General features: G+C 40.2%; 2 protein-coding genes across 2 annotated transcripts; both read right to left on the reverse strand.

Moving 5' to 3' along the window:
- Positions 1–1,759: 1,759 nt before the first annotated feature.
- Positions 1,760–3,977, reverse strand: LOC137295545 (uncharacterized). Its single transcript, XM_067826930.1, has 4 exons — positions 3,620–3,977; positions 2,676–2,744; positions 2,407–2,508; positions 1,760–1,833 (listed from the first exon to the last, which is right to left on the reverse strand). The coding sequence occupies exons 1-4, from the start codon at positions 3,724–3,726 to the stop codon at positions 1,809–1,811; spliced, it is 303 nt and encodes a 100-aa protein (XP_067683031.1). The 5' UTR covers positions 3,727–3,977; the 3' UTR covers positions 1,760–1,808.
- Positions 3,978–7,766: 3,789 nt separating this feature from the next.
- LOC137296341 (uncharacterized) lies at positions 7,767–18,865 on the reverse strand. Its single transcript, XM_067828115.1, has 8 exons — positions 18,705–18,865; positions 18,062–18,227; positions 17,381–17,595; positions 15,780–15,829; positions 14,000–14,804; positions 11,575–11,667; positions 10,613–10,698; positions 7,767–9,765 (listed from the first exon to the last, which is right to left on the reverse strand). Exons 1-8 carry the CDS (start codon positions 18,849–18,851, stop codon positions 9,567–9,569), a joined length of 1,761 nt encoding a protein of 586 aa, XP_067684216.1. The 5' UTR covers positions 18,852–18,865; the 3' UTR covers positions 7,767–9,566.
- Between the last annotated feature and the right edge of the window lie 6,214 nt (positions 18,866–25,079).

Consider the following 25,079-nt stretch of genomic DNA (forward strand, 5'->3'; position numbering starts at 1 on the left):
GACCCTCACGCCACACACGAACACACACAAGCACGTGAGCACACACACGCGTGCACACGCACACGGATACGCACACACATTCAGTAAATTAGTAAATGTGTCCATGACATCATCGCCGGTCAGTGAGTAATTATCTCATTACCTCTAAATACCACATAGAATTGTATCATGAATTGTATTCACTCATTTTCAGTGTAAGTAAAGAAATTTAAACAGGTCAAAAGTTAACAAAAAGAAAAATATAGATAATTCATAAATATTTCTAAATCATATAAATAGAAAAGTGGCAATGTTCAAACTTTCTCTTTTGGTAAGCGTCCGAGATCTTATGACCGCCGCTTCAGTATTTGCTCTTGACATCACTTGCTTGACGTTTAATCCGAAGGAATGTTTTGTCTCATTTAAAATCTTTACTGTTTACTACCCAACATTTGGAAAACCGTTTGTCAAGTGTCTTCCAAATTACGCCAACTGACCACATGCCATTAACGTATGTCATAATGATCACCTTTGACGTAATAAGAAAATATAGTTTTAACTTCGTTGGTCACTTGGGGATATATACATCTGGAAAAACACTAGGATTTGGGAAATCTGCTGTGACATATACGAATTGTATGATACGGCTGTGCAAAAAAATGGACTAAAACCCATCATCGTGAGATAATAAAATGACAACAAAACTGCATGTATTCTGTCATATTTTCAATCCATTCTTGCCATTTTAAAACAATCGCACAAAACACACAAAACCGGTTGCAGAATAACTATTGTCATAGCAGTAAGGTACTATTGGTCAGAAGTTAATGGGAATACTGTTGAAGTCCTTAAATCAGACAAGAACATCAATATCTGGTGTAACCTCCGTCAGCAGCAACAACTGCAGCAACACGCCTCCTCATTGACAGAACGAGGCGTTGGATTTGCCTTTGAGGCAATTGGTTCCATTCCCGATGGAGAGCCACATCAAGCTGTGCGAGATTTTGAACTGGAGGTTGTCTTTGTCGTATCCTACGCCCTAAAATGTAACACACATGCTCAGTTGGATTCATGTCAGGGCTTCGTGCAGGCAAGGCACAGCAAAAATAAGCTGGTTTCCGGAACACTGAAACCGAGAAGAAACGTCATGGAAACCAACATTTCCAGTTGGTTTCCAGGGAGTTTCCTATAGTTTCATTGTGGTTTCCATGCAACTGAAACTGCACCATTTCAGGATGGTTCCCAATTCCTTTCATTACCCACTCCTCCAAGCGGGATCCAGTTGGTTTCCATGTACGAGTTTATTGTAGGTTTCAACCTGGTTTCCATGTATGAGTTTATTGTAGGTTTCAACCTGGTTTCCATGTATGAGTTTATTGCAGGTTTCAACCTGGTTTCCATGTATGAGTTTACTGTAGGTTTCAACCTGGTTTCCATGTATGAGTTTATTGCAGGTTTCAACCTGGTTTCCATGTAGGAGTTTATTGCAGGTTTCAACCTGGTTTCCGTGTTGTAGTTTCCAACCTAGTTTAATACCTAGTTTCCATGAACTGAAACTTGCTCGTGTGGGCCCTTTACCCGGTCCTCCGGAAGAGATGTTGTTTCATGTCTCACATGTAGCAAATCAGGTATTTTATACAATTGCAAAATGGTAAAAGGCTTCAGGATGACAAACAACAGAATAAAACACAAATTCATTAAAAGTTTATTTATATCCAACAATATGTTTGTAAACAAATAATATTCGGAATATTCCTAGTTTGAAAAATGATAGCTCTTTCCCCAAGAGAGGAAGAACTGTGTGCTTCTTCTCCGGCCAGTCAATCGTTTCACAGCCTTCCTGCTTTCCAGCTTCTGAAATTTAGAAAACAAACTATCAGTACAAACAAGCATTCGTCTACGATATCCATGGCTAGAGAAAAGAAAACTGTCAAACATTGCTTGAGGTGAAATACACTGAACCCCCATGTCCGATAAGCAAAGAGATCAAAAAGTATAAACTGAGCATTTGACATCAAAAGTTTCAATCGCAGAACATCTTATTGATATATGATAGAGTGCAGAGACATGAAGAAATTCGCCTTTGAAAGCCATAATTTATTTTCTGAATGTTACTTACAATGCACATTATGAGTATAGAACTACGATTTATCCGTTATTGTGAAAATCCAATAATGTGGAGTCATTCAGGCAGACAAGCTATGAATATGGGGTCACAAGCATACGCTGCAGCATAATGTGCTGCATAATATTTAAAACTTTTTAAGCTGTATTTTTCAAAGGATAAATTGCACATTTTAAACAGTGTTCGTTTTGAAATTCCTTGAATGTACATAGAAAGAATCCAAATTAACTTCATATTTTAAAGGTTTCCTTAAAATTTTTAATCTCTGCAAGATGTCAAATGACTAGAATACGTTTACTTACTCTGAACTTTTTGCCGTTCTTTGCATGCAAGCCTTGGGCCTCTGTTTTCCCCACACCTTCATAAGTGATCCATCTTGTTCATCCAAACCCATCAAAAAGCTTCTGAAAGGAGACATGTGCATGACGCATAACTATAAGTGAAACATGTTTCCAGTTGGAGGTTACAAGAATAGTGACATGCGCCATGCGTTTTTACTGATTCCCAGGATTTACATTATTTGGTTATGTTGTATGTGCATTGTGTACTGGACGGTTCAGGTTATACATACCTTTTGTATGTCAAAATGAGTTGGTCCAGACTGCCGTCTTCAGTTTTTCCAACACTGCCCTCCTTTATGCTGGAAACGTATAAATGCATCGATTAAAAAAAGTCAGGAACTTGTCATATTGCACTCTTGAAAACAATAAAGTGTCGAATAAAAAGAATAAATATCAATTTGCAAAGTGTAGAATATGCTACATGAAAAGAATCCAGGTCAGCAAATTCATATACTATTTTGGGTTGGCAATCCATCATTGTATACCCATATGTTCTTTATATACTCTTCATAACCTTTTCTGTGGGACTAACACAATCCACATTTCTTCATTCAGAGTTCGTTAAATCTTGATATGATAAGCATAATACTACTTACATCAGATGGCAAATCTAAATTAAATCATAAATCAATAATATAAAACTCTTCAATATTAGTTTGAAAACATTGTGAAATTTCATTTTGAAATTTCCCTCAAACAATGCACCAAATCTGGTCAGAGAATGCCTAACCTAAAAATGCAATATGACACACTATTCCCGACTACATTGTTTTCAAACGTGCAAATATCAAAAGCAATATGAAAAGGATTTCTCAAATAAATATTCGTGTTTATAAATACGTTTGAAGTTATTTTGAGTCGTAACAAGCACATTAGCAATAATATACCAGAGATGTTTGTGATTTATTTTTTTCTTGCAAAGAAAATTCATTAACACATTGAACCATTTTAATCGTGTGTGAGCTGATCCAAATCACAGTAATATTGAGTTCTTGAATTAACCGAGTGCTGAGTGAAGGAAGCCATACATCTCTCTTGCTAAGAATTCGACACGCATTTGTTTACCGAGGTCCATCAAGTCTAAAATTTCATATGTATTGTAGTATTTACTTATTTACGTTAAACATTACGAATAACATGTGCTATTGCTTATTTCAAGAAAATAACACTGTACCTGACCAGATCGTGGAATGTTCCTTTTCTCCCGCTGCGATCGACGACTGCTGCTCTTCTCAATTTTTCACGTATCCGAATCTCAAAAGCTTCTATTGTAAATGTCATTGCCAGTCTCTTGAATCAGATAACACGGGCAAACGTAGGAATACTGCACTGTGTTGACTTCCTTGTCGTCGTTACTGGACATACCGGGTGAGAACTGCTTTCAAAATAGTCGTCTCAAAACAACTTGGGATCAAGTGACAAAATGGCGGCAACTGTGCGTAGGGGCATTGTGGGTAATAAGAAATACCTGATCCTTTTTCGATTGGCAGGCACGAAATCCTTCTCTGACCCAATTTGGATGTGATTTTAAGACAAAGACTGAAAACGACCACTTCAGTACATAAAACTGTTGCTTTCATAAAATGTCACGAGTTCGCGTGCCCATGGATTACCGGTTCATAACTTCCGGGTTTGTCTGTCAACACCTGACTCAGGTAAGTTCTATTGTTTTTACAGCTAGCTAATTTTGATAATAGGAGCCTGTTAAGTGGGGACTGCCCCAGTGAAGCCGACACACGAACCCCGACACACTAATGACCTGACACTGATTAGATGTCAAGTATTTAAACTCAGTGTCAAAGTATGCCAATTATAAATGCTTTTAACGCTAAACTTTACCGCGCTGCCTCAGTTTATTGTATAATTCACGTATATTCTGCATAAATGTCATCATGTAAGTACCGAACTGACAATTGTTTTAATGACTTATACTAATCTTCCTAAATGCTTATACTCTTTCACATTCCCAGGAGTTGGCAGTCTATAGCCTGTTTTTTTAATATATATTGCATCATTTACCTTTTAATTATTAATATATATCTGAACTATTGCTAAAGTGGCTTTAATTTTATTTATTTTTATACAATATATTTACTGAAAGGAATACAAGCCCGTACACAACCCAATAAGTTATAATTAATATATAATAAAAGTTTGAGCAATGTTTCTATGCAGAGTCAACTCACCTTTTATTCTTGTATATAGATATCACTGTTTTATTATTTCTTTTCAGATAAAGAAAGCGTCTGATCCTCAATTTGACAAAGCAGACAACCAAAACCCTATCTAGAGAAACGGAACTAAGTGTGCCTAGCACCATTTTCATGTTTAGTGCGGTTATTGTGAAGTTTGTGTGCATGGTAGTTGGAATATGATGCTTCATTACATTACGAATAAACAAGAATGTGAAGGAAAAAAGTGTATAGTTTGTTCTTGTATCATCAGTTTGAAGCCACATTTAATATTGTGATATCCACAGAATGATGCGTCAACAATTTACTTTTGTTGTCTTGTTCTAAGCAAAGAACCGAATCTACTATTCCTTCCCCAGGCACATTCAGATGGATACTGAATGGACACCTACTGGATGTCAGGATGGTAAACAATTACACATTTTATGTTAGTTAGTTCAAAACAGCGCAATGGAAACCAACATGAAACTACATTTTCTACTTTTATGTTGGTTTCCATTTAGTGAGATCTGAGAGTTGCAAATTCCAGGTATGGAAACCAACAAGAAACCCCCGAACTTAGTTTCATTTTGGTTTCCATTTACAGAAATGCCAAAATCACATTTCCAAAATGGAATCTAGTTGGAAACTCAGTTAGTGAGTTTCAGAGAATGGAAACCAACTGGATTCCGCAATTACCCACATTACGGATGGTTTCCAGGTTTCTGGAAACCAAGTCATTTTTGCAGTGAGGGTAATGTTGTAATGGCTTCCTGACGAAGATAATCGCGAACCAGGGCAGATCTGTGAGGTCTAGCGTTATCATCCATAAAAACAGGCCTTGTACGGAGAGGATGGTTGTCAAAGTGTGGAACAACGACTTGTTGCAAGATGTCTCTTTGATACTTAACGCCATTGAGGTTCCCCCTTACAGTCACCAGGGGCAGTTTGCAGTCGTAGGAGAAACATTCCCATACCATCAAAGATCCACCGCCAAATGGGACCTGTTCTATAATGTTCCTCTGTGTGTAAGCGGCGCCTCTCCGTCGCCAAACACGGGTTCTGCCATCTGTCTTGAAGAGTAAAAACCTACTCTCATCGGACCAATGGACCTTTCTCCACGATGCCAAGTTCCAGTTCCTGCGGTCCCTACACCAGCCCACACGATCAGCTTTGTGAGCAGCGGTCAGCAGCGGACGTTTAACAGGCTGTCTAGCACGAAGACCTGCTGCTTTCAGTCGATTCCGGACAGTTCTGCCGGAAATTCGCCGATTGGGCACCCATTCTCGTTTTAACACATTACTCTGCGCAAAAGGATTTCGCCGCACATGCCTCAGAAGGGCCCTGTCTTCCCTGTAGGAAGTACATCGAGGTCTGCCAGAACGCCTTCTGTCCTTCACAGCTTTACTTTCCCGATGCTTTTTCAAAATGCGGCTGATGGCTGATGGATGATGACCAATTTGAACACCAATTTGGCGCAGTGACATATCAGCGTGCCTCATTCCAATTATCTGCCATCTCAATGCTGTCGACAATTGTGGAGGACCCATTTTCTTCACCCGTGTGCTCAGAAATGTTGTGCTCTTTGAATTCGGTACTGAACTCATCAAGTTTTTAAAGTGTCTTTTTATAGGGTTATTGGTGCATGACTTAAACGTGCATTTTTTCTGCATTCTTCTTGCATCTGTGTGTTTGGGAGATGCAACAGATGGAGGAGATGAGAAAGTACGAGTTATCTTCTACAACTAGGTCACTATCAAAATCAAAGAAATTCCAGCCTTTAATTATTTTGGTGTTGCAATACTTTTTTTCCAGATGTATAGTTACTCAAGTAGCTATGAGTAAATTGGATTGTTTTGGTGTCAAGAGACGGGGTCGTGCTCGCAGTAAACGTAACTTCTCACGGGTTTGGCCAGAGCAGAGTTCGTGTGGATGACCTCAGGTGTTACTTGGTGTTAGACTCAGGATAATGTTAGGCAAAGATATGCAAACTTTGATCATAAATGTGTAATGGTTTTTTTTAGAAAAATGATGCGGAAAGATTACATTCTTTACAATCTATCTAAGATAACCTATCTAGTTATCTAAGTTTGCAGAAAGAACAGCGTCAACATTTAAAAAAAGTTCAACACTTTATCGTGTCACCTTCCCTAACAGTAGTCATTTACAGACCGTCTCGAAATGAGACTTCAGACAAGTGAGTATGTGATTATGGTTTTGTGTCGTCTGTAGCAGTATTTATTGGATTGTTCGAATTTCATTATAAACGAATATCCATCACAAAAGTTTCGCTCTGTGAAAGAGGGGATCTCGTAAGACTTAGGGCCAATTATCTGAGAGCAATATCCGAAAAAAGTGTCTAGCTGTGACCAGGATGTGACTTGGTGTTCAGATACAAATCTACTGATGGTCGTGACTATCACTACCATATACAAACATGAGACGACTTGTAGGTTGTCCAGGCATGGTGTCGACTTTCAAGCTAAAGCTACTAAAACTAAGCTACATGATATCGTACTAGTCACCAACTACATGATATCATACTAGTCATCAACTACATGATATCATCCTAGTCACCCAATACCCAATAACAAAGTCTACTTGACTGTCACAGTGCTGAAAATGCAAGGTCATGAAATTCTACGTTTGCTGCCCTATCACTTAATCCATTTGAACTGATTTGGGACAATTTAAAGGATTCTGTTGCACGAAACAAACTGTCATCAAAGAAATAGCTCTATTATCACCAGAATTATGGCAACAATGTGTCAGTCATGTCATCAAGATGGAAGAAGCACAGTGGGTTGAAGATGGTCTACAAAGGAAGCGTGTCCAACCCATCTTTGTCAATTTAGACTCTGATGGCGACACCGACATTGGTTGCACGTGAATTGCGCGCTGACCAAAGCGGAGCTGTTGCGTTTACTGCGACTATAGCGTACCCCAATGGTACGCTGGGAACCTACAACTCCAGTTTCGGATGGGATCCCGATCCCAGTCCACTACGAGACCATACTTTACCTCAGCTTGTGGATAGCTGACTACAGGAGGAAACAGCGATCGTCTACTGCAACATACCATTGCGATACGAATAGTATTTCCCAAATGAATGGCATTGTGTAGTTTATATGAAATAAAAACAAATTCAAATAGTTTCAGTTTCTTTTAATAACTGACAAGAAACTTTAAATCCACATCAAGCAAACAGTTCAAACATAAACTCAATGAAGCAGTTGCAAATATGCATGCAAACAATAAAACAAACAAAACAACATAAGTATATAAAACAATAATATATTGCGCAGCGCATTTATCAATGGAAGTCAATCACTAAACTAGCGATAGTCGCAAATACTGTACTGTCGGAAATAGAACAATATACAGTTACTGTTTTCGGCTGTTAATCTGTAATGACAAGACAGATGTATTTTCACTACTGAAGTAACACACATTTAGATCATTGGTATTGTACGGTTACCGGAGCTTATTATTAACGCCAACACATGATTTATCTGCACATGAGCAGTGAGTAGTCAGGTTACTGTAACAGCAGGAACGAACGAAAGGTTCAGTGTTAACGAGGGATGTTACTAATGGTGTGTCTTTATTGGTTAAACCGACGTAAAGTAAATCGCCTGAGGTCAGTTTGAATGTCCTGTTGTCAGTTTTCAAGTTTTCTATTATCTCTGTCAAATCCTAATTGAATCTTCACAAAGTTGACAGAAGCGCTGTATTCCTTAAATTTCCGGGTACTCGATTCCGATTCGGGTGAGTATATGTGGGTGCTCCATTTCCATTTTTTCAACCCGTCCCAGCCCCACAGAATACTGTTCTACGTTAAACGTGAGTCAACCGCCCCCCCCCCCCCCCCCCCCCCACCCCCCTTGCTCTGTAACACCACTCTCTGTTAAAGATGTCAACTTGTACACAAAACAAATGATGGTTTCTTATACAACCTCTTCCAGTAACGGCATAAAAATAACACACGGCAGATATATAGTTCGGTTTATGATTTACTATTTGGGTTTTTCTTGCAATACATCTTTCGTATTGGCCTGAAAGGCTGCTATACACCGTGCATTAACATTGTATACTGTTACATTGTTGCCTATGGCTGAAGCCTACATAACGTCCATTAGACATCCTACATCGTAAACTGCGTCATATTGCTTCTTGAACAAATATTGCCAGTAAATGCTGGGACAGTCTGGGGTTCTTCAGACAAAGAAAATGCTACACAGAAATGAATGTTTCATTGACTGTCGTTGTCAATATTCCTCCCGCTTTCAATATAGGGTTGGCTACATCTCACACTAACGGCACCCAACGGTGGCAAGTAACAAATAAGCAAATCTCGCTGTAGGCATAAGGTATCGCGAGACCTCTATGACAAAACTTGGTACTTTCTCTAAAAGCACTGTCTATTACTACAGACAGCATTTGCATTCGGCTGTTCATATCATTGTACGAGAACGTAGTTTTATCTGCATAGTATTACAGACTGATATCGTCCTATTCGAGACCGCATATATTCAGGAATCACATACATACAGGACTACTGATTTTCAGGAGTTGGAGTGACGTTATCGCAGATCATCGGATCCATCGTCAGATGGCCTGCTACTTTTTTGTAAGTAAGAAAGGGTATGCACGCAGATATATGAATCTTCGCCAACCTCCTGCATTCCACATACACCAACAGCTTGTATCATGTATTCTGTGAACCTCTTCATAGGCGGAACTAGTGGGGTGTGTGCACTGTCCACCTACCACCACCATTTGTGTCCTGAAAGTTTGTTAAATGATCAGTGGAACTCACTGAACATGAAGCGTGCACCCAACACCTCACCATATCTCACCGCAATGCAGCGCACCTCACCATACCACAGAAGGGTAAGTTTTTACAGTTTCATTTGACAATGAACTATCCATACCAGTCTACTTCCATTTTCATTCTAGAAAAGGGTACTTTAGCATAATCTTCTGTCGGTAAGAACTTGGCCGTGTGTCCTTAATACCAGCATCTACGTGATATTTAAGGAGCTCTGTTAGTGAGTACCCGTCCTTCTGGTTCTGATCCACGTAGAACTTGGTGCCACTGAAACTTGGCCTCTTCTTTATGGTGAAGGTCATGAATGTATAGTTGTACCTATGGATGAAAACAGATGGACAGTGAATGGGACTCACTGACCGCGACCTGAATAGAATGTGAAAGCAGTGATGTGACGCCTGGTCTTAAGAGTAGCCAGCTCTATATGTTGAACAGTTTTCAACCTCGCGCTAAGCTCTACTTTAAGACAGAGGTGAATGTTTCAACAGTGAAACCTATTAACCGCAGATCAAGGAAAGTTAAGACATGACTGGGTGTTATTTTACGTCGCCTTTTACGCGGAAGTTTGTATTGTGAAAGGTAACAGAATGATTTTGTTCGGGACGCTTGAAACAGAGCGTGCTTGCTCTCAACAAGACTAACTGAAAGCAATAGATGCCAGATAGTATGACAGTAGACTGTTAGATATTATTAGTTTGCTGTTTGATGTCGGTTTGTTAAGAAAGGAGTTAAGGAACCAGACAATCCAATGAGTGACACCATGAGCATCGATCTACTGGAATACGATGACATACATCAATCAAGGGAACGAGCCTGACCAACCGATCACTTTAGTCGTCCCCTACATACAATGTGTTGCCAATACTAGCTAGATCATCACGGGTCAACAGTCGTATTGGACAATCACAGGAGGATCTGTGCGTGCGTGCGTGCGTGAGTGAGTGCGTGTGTTCAGGGTTACGCGCACCCCACCCCACACCCTGAAGTTTGGTACATGACCACTGAAACTCGTTTGTGCTTTTCAAACCCCCGAAGTACATCTACGATGCGTTGCTCAACAGGTTGTATCACGGAAGGGAGACAACTCTTTATAGCCTACTTGTCACCGATCCCCAAAAGTTGTTTAATCTGAGCTTCAGACTGCCGTGAAATACACAACACTTACACAACACCGAGCGCTGGCCTCTGCTCTGATTCACTGTACCACACTATATATGTATTGTCCTTGCATCTTTGCATTCTGTTTCTCACCTGGAGGAAAAGAGCACAGTTACCTAGGCAACGCACACTCATGATATTCTACAGTTGTAGAACCATTCCATTAACCTATAAACATCGTTAATACTCGAGTCATTAAATCAGTGTGCACTCAATCTCAACTCCCTGGGAAGTATACCGGGCGGCGGTAGGGTAAATCATAACAATAGTTGTCTCCGTTGTTAAAATATGTATCACCAGTTGATATGAGAGCTTACGTCCATGAATACCACATAGGCACTGGAGGCGATACTCCTATACGCATAATTCAACTCGATTCATTTATTTAAAAATACACCCACGGTGGTACGGGAGATGAAACTTCCAAGCATAACAATAATTTGCACTTTACAAGATGATGGTTATATTGTACAGGTAGTTGGCGACATTAAGACATTGTGACTGAAAACAGTTATAAGTATTTAAATATACCGGACAAATACGTTAAGGATATTGGTAATTTAGGATTGATATTTTATCAGCGTGTCAATGAATAAATGCATCATTATTCAGAATGTCAAAACTTCTGTATATCCCTGACTATTTTTGTCCAGTATATACAAAATGTACAGGTTCCGATTTTCTTACTACTAGATGGATCCGTTTTAACTGGTTTATAACGGTACAAATGTGACAGGTGATAACAAGTTGTATAATTCTCACTCATCATTATCCTTGCTTAACGGACTGATTTTGATACAGTGAAACCTTATTAATCAGGACACCTCAAAGACGACCTAACAGAATTATCAGACTTTCTCAACGTGATTACTAACTGAACATTTTGTGTAAAATGTGTAAAGTACATATGAGTTATACCATATTTTCTGCAATACATTACATGACCACATCGCTTACAGTGTCACCCACCTCGTCATCAGTGATGTTTGGCGTGTAGCCGGGGAAGTTGGTCAGCTCTGTGTCTACCTCCGCTCGTGTGAAGTCACCTCCAGCCGCCAAACCCTGTAACAACAGACCCGCTGTTTACAATGTATAACAGACTTTCATATCACGAGTTAAACTGTATCATTAAACGTTTTGCAGCGCTTCGACAAAACTGCACTGTGAGGGGCTGTCACTCATGCCTCGGTTACTTTGTCCGGAAACGATATGTCGACTTGCTGAAATCAGAAATTCTAAAAAGTGACTCTTTGAAATACTCTCAAATCGCTCAAGATTCACTCCGTATTGAATAAAGAACAAAACCAACAAAGTTATTGATGAAATAAAATTGGAGGAAATGTTCGAGGATATATGATATCAACAATAGTCACACAAATACAGCGAGTCGTGGTTTCAATGGATGGAATATTAAAACAATATACCGAAATGTTCATATTCTATACCCTGTATCTTGAATGCCTGTTCTGAAGGTGAAGGTTGGACACGTTTAAAAACGACTGAATGACGTGTGTTAAGACTAAGAAACTGTCATGGATGGGAAAACAAGGGAGTACATATTCCGTGGAAGGTAACGGTACTCCTAATATAACGTTATCGCTGCGTTCATTAGATGAATCGTGTACATTACTCAACTATAACAACCCTTGCCATAGTCGGGGAGGACAAGTGTAGATTATCCCGGGTATAACCTACCTTCCCACCCTTGGTGGTTGGCATGTTAGACCTAACCTCCGCTGGTACGGTGTGGCCTTCACCTTTCGACGGGTAATCAGTGTACCGTTCATTTTGAGTTGAATTCGACGGCGTATGTGTAACAACGATATGAGTAAGATGACAAACAAGGTCAAACTTGAAATTCTATGAGACAGGTGTCATGATTATTTAGAAACATGAACAATGCCTGGTGAGCGCAATAACGAGGAAACTAAACGTTTTTGAACCGATGCGTCAAGCTTGTCTGAGTAAGGTTAGACCTGGGATGTAGTTCTTGTTTGTTAATATGATCGGGCTAGTCAGCATTAAAGCTTTTTATATCCACATTCTCATCCACGGTTCAGTACGCCACATGAGGAGATCGGCGTTAAAATGCGTTAACTGATGCACCGCTTGCCAACTCGCTGTACATTCTTGACGTGTGATGATCTCTTGTTTGTATATTCTAATCCAACATCAATGTTCCCTTTTTTATCTTTTGTACGTAATTTGTCACGGTGAACGTCGCCGATCGGTTATTGCTGATGTTTCTGTCTCCTGTGTCTCAACATATTGTCTGTCCTGGAAAAGTCTGATAGCACGTGGGAGATATTGTTGACGGTATGGTGCTCTGCATTAAGGCGTATCAGATTTAAAAGTCTGTTTTACGTAGAGTAATTACTTTCAACATTCGGACCTTCCCAGCAGACTCCATACTTTGGTACAAACACCCCCTTTAAGATCACTGTTAGCCTTTTACACATCCTCGATATCTCCAGGGTATACGTTGCGATCATAGATCTCCAATGCTCGGACCAGTGGTGTCATCACCTCCCTTAGTTGGCTCTTTATCCAATCAGGTGTCTACGTTGGGAAGTTGAACGTACCAATCACAACTCACTTTCGCTTTTTAAATTATCAAACGGAATAAACTTGGTAACACAAATGATGCTGAGGTACTCGGAAAGAGGCAGAATGAGTTCTTGCACATATTTTTTTTAAACTTTCAGAGTCGTACTGCAAACAAACCTTCGCGGTTAGTCATTGTTGGCAAGCTCGGCTGTAACGGCTGCTTAGATGAATGGCTACTGTGAGATGGACCATAGATGCATGCAGAGTATAGTGGTGATTTTATCGTTACGTATACCCTGGAGATTATTGAGGATGCCTTATACATTGCACCATTCGTCACCACTCGCCCCTTTCCGTAACCTCCAAGAATCTTGTCCCGGAATAACACGAGTTGATCTCAAATAATTCAGTCGTATATTAGACAAAAACTAGTCTCAGAAAAAAAGTTGCCATTTTCAAATATGAATTTACAAAATTTGAATAAATTGCATGATATCAGCTACTACAGAATTATGTAAACATGGGCAAGATATGCATGAGGTGCTTGAAAACTTGTATTTGACATGCATTAAGAGATTCGCTGCACATAACTATGAGAGAGCACCACAAGATTAGCCATTAAGTATTGCAGTAATTGAACTGACTGATTATTGTTCAGACGTCAGTTGATTGCATTGTGTGGCATACGACAACGGATTTCTATTAATGAAACATGTCTCCGACATTCATATGGTTATTTCCGCAGAAGCTCACAAGTTGACATATCATCTACATTCAGACGTGTGACTTGCGTGACAGTAAGTTGCGTCATTTCCGTTTTAGCCGTAATGTATAAAGAGTTACCTACCCTAGAGGACTCTCTTCTGTCGAGGTCTGAATATGCCTTTAGCTGGGTGGGCGGGGCACCATACTGTGACGCGCGTTGTTTCCGCTCGCCACTGTGACTCTTGCTATTGACGTCCTCATGACGTGTTCTGCCGTCACCGCGACAACCTTTTTCTCTAGAACGTAGCAACACATCTTTCTTTGAGCTGGATGCTGGGCGTAACAAGAAGTTGTCGGAATTCTCTGAAGGATGGTTGATGTCATGGGCATCAGCATCCCTTGAAACGAGTGTCCGGGCGTCTTCTGCTGCCTTCCTGACATAGGGATTGTAATAGTCGGGGGAAGGTTGTGGAACACTAACAACTGGAGGTCGAAACCCCGACCTAGCACTACTTCCCCAAGTGTCTGGCGAATATATGGCACTAAGTCGCGTACGTTCGGCATCATCTGACTTGCCACGTGACGTACAGGTTTTCTTCAATGCTTGACCCTCAGGGACGTTCTGGTACCTGGCAACGTGTGGGTGGGTGTCTGCGACTGTCTCCTTGTGGTGGTGTGAGGATCTGTGTGAGGATCTTGAACTGATCTCAGGGCGAACTAGAGAGGCACTGCTACTCGATAAAATTTGTGTATACCCATCATCGTCATATTGTTCCAGAGCTGTCTGGAGTACTCGTGGCGGTGGAACTTCGCCTCGTGTGGCACCGAGTGAGTCTTGGTAACGCGCCGGTGAAGATGCAGGGTGATAAGCCATATGATCATATACGGTGCTGTAATAGTTTTTGTTTTGCAAAGAAGAAACTGCAGCTTTGCCGTGTTGAATTGTCCTGTGAAAAGTATATATATTGACATGTGACAGTGTACATTGTTCAACAATACTATGATTCTGTTTCATTGTTTCAGTTCAGGGCGCTAGGGTAGCCTAGTGGTGAAAGCGTTCGCTCGAAACGCTGGAGAGACCTGGGTTCGGTCTCCCACATGGATACAGTGTGCGAAGCCTATTTCTAGTGTCACCGCCGTGACATTGCTAGAATATTGCAGAAGTGGGGTAAAGCGAAACACACTCACTCAAGAACGTATTTTAGATCAGATTAAGCCTGTTAACATATTTCGTATTGAATCTCCAAAACCAGAAGGACAAGTCCAGTGTAGTATAGACGTTTCAGGAAGTATAAGGTGGACAATCACATTACATCAAGGCCGGGATGTCCAGCCAACGCCTATTCTATATGTTTGACCAATGTTGCTGTTGACTGTACTGTTGCTCCCGACTATTGTAATCAGCACTACTTTCAAATCTTCATCTGCCATTAAAACTGTATTTTAACTTTGAAAATTGAACTGGTGCTCTCTTGTGTTTTGCCATGGTGTAATTAATCTTTACTTTGTATAAGATTTGTAAACCCAGTTATATTTCTAATACAGATATATATTTTACCACCAACAGGGTTTTTTATGTTGGTTTAATACTGATTTTGCGAATTTCTGCTCGAAACTACCAACTATTCCACGTCTGCGCAGTCTAACCAGTAAACGTTTCGTGTGATGTAAATATACACTGCGTATTTAGAACAAATGTACTAATAGTATACGAAGATAGATAACAATACACTAGGGTCAGCGAAATATTGGAAATCACATGACCTACGAACCTCAATCAAGGGTGTCCTGAGGGGATGTAAATTGTTTGTCAAATGAACTTGTAACAGTAAGAGTTGGCATTACAGCGACGGTTAAAAAAGATATTCTATCTCTGAAAGCAAATTAAATAGTATAATATTATTCGGTTTTGCGATCCTCACCTCTGTTGTGTTCTGCCGTGTCCGTTCCCCCGTGGACGTCTTGAACGTCTCTGGAAGAGACACATGAAAGAGAATATTTCAGTTCTAAAAATGCGTAAATTTATCTAAACTAATATCGTGTCACAAAAGCCTGTTTACAGGACCTAATGACTGCGTGGTAGCAGGAAGAATCACACCTACCATAATGACTGCGTGGTAGTAGGAAGGATCACACCTATCCTAATGACTACCTGGTAGTAAGAAGGATCACACCTATCCTAATGACTGCGTGGTAGTAGGAAGGATCACACCTATCCTAATGACTACCTGGTAGTAAGAAGGATCACACCTATCCTAATGACTGCGTGGTAGTAGGAAGGATCACACCTTTACATCATTATTCAAGCAGAATGTAGGCCCCCTGCCCATGTTCACATATAGATGTGGTCAGTCAGCATACCTTGTATATTGTATACGGTATTACACACACACACACACACACACACACACACACACACACACACAAACACACACACACACACACACACACACACACACACATACACATATGCATACACACACACACACACACACACATACACATATGCATATATAGATATACACCCATACATACCCATAATGAATATAGAGAGGCGGGTAATAATTAATCAGAAGGTTATCCTAATACAGCTTGCATGATAGTTATACATAAAAGCATGTTAAATTTATCACGCGTTGGATATGATATAAATTTAGTAGGTAAATACTTCTCACGCCATATTTTATACCATACACAAACCATAAAAATGGTACTAATCTTCGATCTATCCTTCACTACAGACAGTGCACACCCTTTCATCTGTAGGAATATTCACATATCTGCCTGTTTCTATTTTAAGTCTATGGGAACTGCAGCGGAATTGTGCCATGGCCACGCGGAATTTTGCAATTGTTAATCGTTTGAGATATAACTCTGTTCCAGATGTACCTTTAAAAAAGTATAATTTCTTGTTTTAGGGCTGTTGAATAGCGAGTAGTGCCAGTCCTGTTCAAACAAACATTTTAATCTTACCATAACTTCCGTAATGAAGGATTCTTTACTAATTACTGTTTGTGACTCCCATATATAGCCAAATCCAAGTCGAAACAATAAGTACGTCAATTTGGAAAACTAATTGCTTTTACCATTATCAGCTGCCTGTAAAAGCATGTTATAACACTTTTTGGGGTATCTTGCATTAGGCATGTATAACAATCTCATCCAAAATGTTATAGAGCGTTTTAAATGCAAAAATATACAAGGAGTATCTGCCACATTCACCCAGCACTGTGTAAGTTGGCGTCGATGGCTTCACTCCAAGGAAGCGTTTACATGCAAACTTATTAATGGTTTCTATATTACGTGCACTATCTACCCCACACACGCGGTCACACCTACCCTAATGACTGCGTGGTAGTAGGAAGGATCACACCTATCCTAATGACTGAGTGGTGGTAGGAAGGATCACACCTACCCTAATGACTGCCTGGTAGTAGGAAGGATCACACCTACCCTAGTGAATGCCTGGTAGGAAGGATCATAACTTATGACTGACTGGAGATGGGGAGTTGATCATACCTACCTTATCGGCTGGAAGCGATATGGCGTCGTCATAGTCGTCAGCGGTACCAAAATCTTCGTAGATGTCTTCGTCGACATCTTCGTTGGGAGATGACTGGTGCAATGGGGCGCGTGGTATCCTGGATCCTCCGATTCCGTCTGGTTCGTCCAGTAACTTCAGATAACCTGTCTCTTCACCATCAGTCGTTGTTTCCCCGGAATGGCGCTTTATTTCAGCTGCAACATAGAAATACAACATATTTTCGGCCTTTACAAGCTGAATGATTGAATATTAAGACATTTAACAAGCATACATCGAGGGTTCTTATGTTTCCCTCGTACCTGGTCCATCAGGCAAGACAGACAGCAGGAGATATAGTGTGGGGTGTCCTTGGAGTGTAACATCTGTTGACTTTGGTGAGACATTATAATTAACCATTTTCACACTCATGTTGATGCAGCTTCTTGTACTGCTGTCAAGCAGGTATATTTATCGGTGAATCTGTATCGAAAAGATGATCAACAATATCAGCAGCAATCTACTTGCGCCAGTCAAGTCTGCGAGACTCCTCGATCACGTTAGTCCTCCCTTACTACAGGTCCTGATCTTCCGGTGGCATTTTACAACAGAAGATAGCAAGGTACAAGACAAAAAAAAAAAAGAAAATGGAAATATGTCCTCTCCTCTTCTTCAGTCACATACCTTCTTTTTGTTTACAGAACTCCGCAAAATCCTCCATACAAACATGAGGATCAGCCAACGCTCTGAGAAGATACTTGAACCAGTCCGTCTTCTTGACGAGTTGAGTAAACAGATAATCGCAAGCTTTCCATCTTCCACCATTATCCATTTTGGCCCTCATTTCATCCTGAATATCATTACATCTTCAATATGAATAAAGTCCAAGAATATGTTAATAATTCTAACCTCCAGTGTTCATTAAAATAAACTATGATACGTTGTCTTCTCAACTGATCTACAAGTCAAAACATTGAGTACACAACGTCTTGTTTTCTACTGACAGACTTGGTTGCGTCCTATTGCGTCCTACACTATACATGGTGGTAGACCGAACTGTATTTCGTAAGTCCAACTCAGGTATTATGTCCGTCGAAAAATATAAACGCAATGTTTCCACCGGTGATATTAGCTGAGTGAAGCAACTGCAAACCAAGAAACGGGGTGCTACAGAGTAGTTTACTGTTCGAGGCGATGACAACTGACATGGACCGTGACGTCGGATACCACTCTCTGGGTAGGAGAGTGGTCGGATACCAAGGGGGCAGACGTAGTGACGTCATTACAGTGTGAAGTCATATATATATATATACGTCAGCATACTTACCTCCTGTTTCGTTGTTAGTCTCACTTTGTGGGACAATGCGTCATTCAACAGCAGTGGGTCCACCCTGTCTTTAAAATGTTTACCTATGGCACCCTTAAGGCGTTCGTTAACACAGAATCTTTCAGTGTCGCTCTCAGAAGTAGTCATTGTGCCCTCAGTACAGTAACCTGAAACTCGAAATCATTCTCGTATTTATATGACTGAGCAACGTGGTCGTTCAACGTATCAACGTGATTGTTCAGCTGTATCAACGTAGCTGTACAGCTGTATCAACGTAGCTGTACAGCTATTATCAACGTGATTGTTCAGCTGTATCAACGTGGTCGTTCGGCTGTATCAACGTGGTTGTTCAGCTGTATCAACGTGGTCGTTCGGCTGTATCAACGCGGTTTTTCGACTGTATCAACGTAGCTGTACAGCTGCATCAACGTGGTTCTTCAGCTGTATCAACGTGGTTGTTCAGCTGTATCAACGTGGTCGTTCAGCTGTATCAACGCGGTTTTTCTGCTGTATCAACGTGGTTGTTCAGCTGTATCAACGTGGTTGTTCAGCTGTATCAACGTATCTGTACAGCTGTATCAACGTGGTCGTTCGGCTGTATCAACGTGATTGTTCAGCTGTATCAACGTGGTTGTTCAGTTGTATCAACAAATGTGAAGTTTTTGCTTTAAAGACAGACGAGTGTCACTTTATGGTTTGTTCAACAACACAGCAGACTGAAAAAATATATATTTACGAAAACCAATCAAGTGTAAAGTATACTGTTTTTATGTAGTATCATCCTCGATAGGTGTCATCTTTGTGTTATTGTAGTTACGTCGGTGGTTATTGTAAATCAGATGGGGCCATGTGGACGTTGCTGTTATATTACAAACGTAAGTTTAGGACAGTAAGTGCAAATGATAGGTCACGCAAGGTTCCACGGCTGCATTGTTGGACTGTGGGCATTGCCTTAACCAGCTAACATTGCTGTGTTGCGGGTTGATCGCGATTCGAGCTGAGACTATCCTAAGTTAAACGTATTGTTTCCATTGAAACAACTGCAACTGATACCAGTTATATCAACACTTACGCGTCTTTTGAGAGTGCCAAGGTAAAATGTCAAACAAAATGGGGATTGTGAGGCTGAAACATAGCAAAACCGATTTACTTGAGGTTGACAAATAGTATGTGGAACAATAACACATATCAGTCATCACATCAGTCTGACTCACTGAAACTCACTGAAAACGATGTATTCAGACCTACGGGTGTGATATTAAGTGGTCATACGTATCATTTTCTCGTTGAGGTCGTCCGAGTTACTGAAACTCACTGAAAACGATGTGTTCAGACCTATTGGGGTGATATTAAGTGGTCATACGTATCATTTTCTCGTTGAGGTCGTCCGAGTTACTGAAACTCACTGAAAACGATGTATTCAGACCTACGGGGGTGACATTAAGTGGTCATGCGTATCATTTTCTCGTTGAGGTCGTCCGAGTTACTGAAACTCACTGAAAACGATGTGTTCAGACCTGTTTGGGCGATACTAAATGGTCAAAATGTTTAGCGTGAGATTTATCATTTATGGCTGTGACCGTGAGTGAGTGAGTTGATATTTAGAGTCACATCGTCATTATGTCGGTCATATCGTGACTAAAACAAAGTCTAGATACATGATACATACACAGCTGAATTACCAAAACAAAGTCAAAATACATGATACATACACAGCTGAATTACCAAAACCTGTCGACGAAGGACAGTAAGAATCACTAGAAGATCACAGATTTAAATATAAAACTAGTTTGTGAATCTAAAACTGTCTATTTTTAATAATACAATATAGGCTAACAACTGTAGGTAAATCACCATTCTAGGGACCATAGCGACTGCATGGAATCAAGATGGATTTACACCATCCCTTTAGTCGTTGACGATTTATTCCAGTTTCTCTAAACGTTAGAAAGGACACATATTCAAGTCTAAAGCCTGAAAGTTGCCATGTATTACAATCTACTACACTACCTGTTCTACTGCTCATGGAAGAAGCCTGTTCAACTCTTCGCACAAAAGTAAGTCAACTTTAAGGTTTTAAGTATATCCGTTTATAGCACAAACATCACATGGCACATGATCTATCATCATGAAAAAACACTCACCAATGATATTTTGCCTCCTATTCAACCAATACATTAATATCTTGCCACTTTAAACTCGTCCGTGACACTTTGTTAAGCCATGGCCGCGTTGTTAAGTCAGGAAGCCGACCATATAAAATGACTTCACTGCGGTAATTGATTAATCACGTAAACCAGGAAGTAACAAGTTGAATTAGGGAAATTCCCTCAACAAAGGGAGATAATCCGGGTAGACCGCTATCTTGAACTATATACACGTGTATATTTAGTCAGTTCGAATCTGGCGGTTTAAATTGTTTCAAATTATGATAAATTGTGTGAATCTTAACTAAATTCCGGCATGCATATCTAAACAACAACAAGCGAACAAACAAGCATTTTCATCCTCGGACTATCACAGAGTAGAACCGGTTATAAAATCATACCCCCGTGACGCCACAGTACTGAACTTTGTTTACACACCTGTCGCGTTCTGCGGCATTAGAGGTATATAATTACATAATCATTATGTGCATCGTATACGTTACATACATGTATGATACACAATATGGCAATATACATGTCGCTTGGTTGCAAGAATAAACTATGTTTGTACAAGCGTTTCAGGGGGTTAACTGAACAATTTATTAATTAATGTTATACACTTAAGCTTTTTGGCTTATCTTTTAGGGTGCTGCTTACAATGGGGGTTTGTTCGAATTTTCTTATACTTCCTAGTTTTTTAGAGTGAACAAGCTGGTTCATTTTGTACAAATTTGTGTTTCTACAGTCATAGCTTTTTGTCCGTTTTAGATCCATTTCCAGTATCGTTTGAACTACAAAGAAGACACGAAACCAGAACAGAACGGATTTGTATTGTGTATAAAAACAAAAAGTGATATCGATCGAGAACATACAGGTATATGTAAATATAAATACAATAGTCACATGATATTGTTTGAAGGGGCAAAAACAACTATTTGTATATTTGGAAAATTTGACGATGTGTGGTTTCGTGAGGACAATATATTTACAGATTGAGGGATTCACACAGAAGTATTTCGGTAAAAAGACTTTTCATTGTATGCGGAGGAGAAATCCGGAACTCCGCTGCACGGCTGGGAAGGCGACTAGGAAAGACATGCCCCCAGGTGCACAAGGAATCAGTAGGTGGTGGAAAGTAGACATACATGTGTAAACTTGAACCTGTGTGACAGTTTTGTTTCTTGTTTAAGGCTACACTTCACACTGCAATGCTCCATCCTCATCAGTTGTTGAAGATCAGTTCTAACTTGGACCTTCAAGTGTATATTTTGCAAGAATACCAAAGTTATTTTGAAACTGGGAAAAGGGATGACACCCGATAAGTAAGAGCAATCCTACGTGAAAATCTACATGTACACCTGTAAATTCATCCTCGTTCTTTTTGTGGTGTGCGTATTTCTTAATTGAAGATATGTCTGGATCAAACAAAAAAGTAGAAACTAATTTCATCAACACCAGCAGCTGGGTAATTATTGGAAGAGATTGAATATGAACCATTTTAAGAACTTGTCTGTCTGCGATTTAGCTGGCTTCAGAAATATACATTATTTCCAACGCTTCATTCCAACGTATGAGTCATCCAACGCACTGGGAAGATACCAGGACCTAGATTTTCGAAGCCCTCTGAGAGCTAAGATAGTCGTAAGTTAATGTATGCATGGCACTTACGACTATCTTAGCGCTAAGAGAGCTTCAAAAATCTAGGCCCTGAACCTGTCGGTCTTTTTGGAGAGTACAGATGGTCATAATATATACTAAAACAAACACCGACACGTTGCCTCATTATAAAGGAGGTTAGGGTGTTTCGCCGTATGAAATAAGGTCCGTCCAACCCGAGACGGGTTAGAATTCCGATGGACAGTCCAAGTTTACAGCTGGTCAGTCCGATGGCCTGGTAAAAATTCCTAGATGTTTCCGTGATGCATCTGAGTAAATTCTTGGCGTCTGGTCTGGTTAAATCCATTTTGGGCTGGTAACAATTTGAAGTTACCAGCCCTGACGTCTGGCTGGGATTTTGGCTTATTTCATACGCTGGCTATTTTTATACCTGTATTCAAGCCACACTCACCACAAATGGTCGGGTTGGTTTTCAACAATATATTAATGTCGTACCATTTGAAATATCGTATCATTTTTAAATATTTTGTGAAAGACAGAAATGGTTGACTGCAATATGGGGGTGAAAAAAAGAGTCTCCCGCCAAAGGGAGACAACTCGGGTAGACCTCGTGCGCTCAGTAAACTGAAGACTGCAACTGAAATCACACAGCCAATCTTTGGGCGAGATGTTTGTTTTCTCTGTTAGATTCGATATTGAAATATAAAATTAAAGAACAGAGAAGAAGGTACTAGCCCGGCAGACATTCGTGTCTCAAACTACGTAATACATGCAGGGATAAAGTAGACATCACGATTTTTATCCCCTCTTAATAAACAATGGGAGGTGTGTGAACCATACACTTGTACAATAATGAGCCATCTTGTTACAAATGTTAAACAAACTTCTATAAATTTGTATGAGCCCAAACAAAAATTTATGCTCAAAAAAAAAAAAACTTGAAAAATTCGACCGAATTCGTTAATATATTTTGTGTTTATAATTGATGGAATAGTGTTGGTAAGTGGAAAAACCTGCAACTATGGAGCTACACATAAACACTCCTTGACACTCCTTGGGGTATAATTTCGAAGATAAAAGTCAAATGAAACAGCGTAATTCAAAGCATCCGTTTTGTACATGGACATCCTTGAACAATCCGCAGTTGATAAACACCAGTGCTGGCTCTTTCACCACGCTGGTAGATACAAGACCGTGACGGAGACGGACCACCAGCCTTAAGGCAGTGTAAAGTAAACACGCTACACTTATCTACGGATCTGACGAGTGAAAATCATCACTTCACTATCTACTGAAAGCTCCTTGCGGACGGAATACAGATGTAGGAAAGGCCATGCCAAAGCAACTACTCGAGCTTTTTACAAATTAAAATTGGATCTTGCCGAACCGTAAGTGAACTTGTGTATAGTATACATCAGGGAAACGAGCCTATATATAGATACTAATTATCTGTTTGACAACAGATACTATTTCTGACAAAATGTGATAAAGATTTTGCTTTTAGAAAAGGGAAGTTGAAAACATGGTATCATTTCGCCTTATTATGAACATTATAAGATCGAGTGTCCTCAAGAGTAAGATCTATCAAAGAATGAAACCGCGTGAAGAAAACAATGACGGCATATGTTTGGTCAGTTGGTTGTGAAAAGTTGTCTCCCATAGTTACGTCGTGATTCATGACCGTGTGTTCAAGTCCCATGACTCGACCGATGTTTTACATATGCATGAACAACTTCCATCGGACTTTTTGACAATGTGAGTGTAAGACTGATCAAGATGAGGTCTGAAGATCAGTACCTTGTTGTGCCAAACAAGGACTGATTAGGGGCGGAGTCTATGTGTCCAGACGTTGTAGTACCACGTGTAAGACACGGGGTGTTTTGGGGGTGATGCTGTGTGTGGGAGAGGGGGGTGGGGTCTAGACGTATAGACGTATAGTGGCACGTGTACAGCAAATGAAGAAGCGTTATCTATAGGTCTAGACGTTGTAGCACCGTGTGTAAGCCTGATCAAGAAGCCGGGTCAAGAGGCCTTGTATGACACCTGTAAGACTTATCAAGAGTAGGGGTCTCTAAGTCTAGACGTTGTAGTGCCATGTGTAAAACCGATCTAGAGGGAAGGTCAAGAGGTCTAGACGTTGTAGTAACAGGTGTAGGACTGATAATGAGGCGGGATCAAGATGTCTAGATGCTGTGGTGCCACTGGTCAAGAGGCGTAGTCTGTCGGTCTGGACGTTATAGTATCGCGTATAAATTTATCAAGAAGCCTCAGTCTGTACCGGAATGGCCTTAATCCCTCTAAATTACAATACCTACCTTGTGTACAGTGTACTGTTCTAAAAGAAAAAGACATTGTACATGCTGTTTACTGAGAGCATATAACTGATTCACACTTGACATCGTTTCTCAATGAGCATCGATAACAGACCCGTAGAAGAAAGGATATGCCGAATTCCCTTCTTGAGGAATGTTTAAATACTCATGTAGAAGTGGTATGAGCAGTTGTTGCGCCGAGCAAGCGTACCCCATAGATGTCCAGTGGTAGAGAAAATCCGGTAACCATTAAACATTGTTTTGCTGGAGAAAGTCCTGTCAAACAGACGTGAGTCGAA

The sequence above is a fragment of the Haliotis asinina genome, chromosome 9 (assembly GCF_037392515.1).
Source record: "Haliotis asinina isolate JCU_RB_2024 chromosome 9, JCU_Hal_asi_v2, whole genome shotgun sequence".
In the NCBI taxonomy this organism is placed as follows: Eukaryota; Metazoa; Mollusca; class Gastropoda; order Lepetellida; family Haliotidae; genus Haliotis; species Haliotis asinina.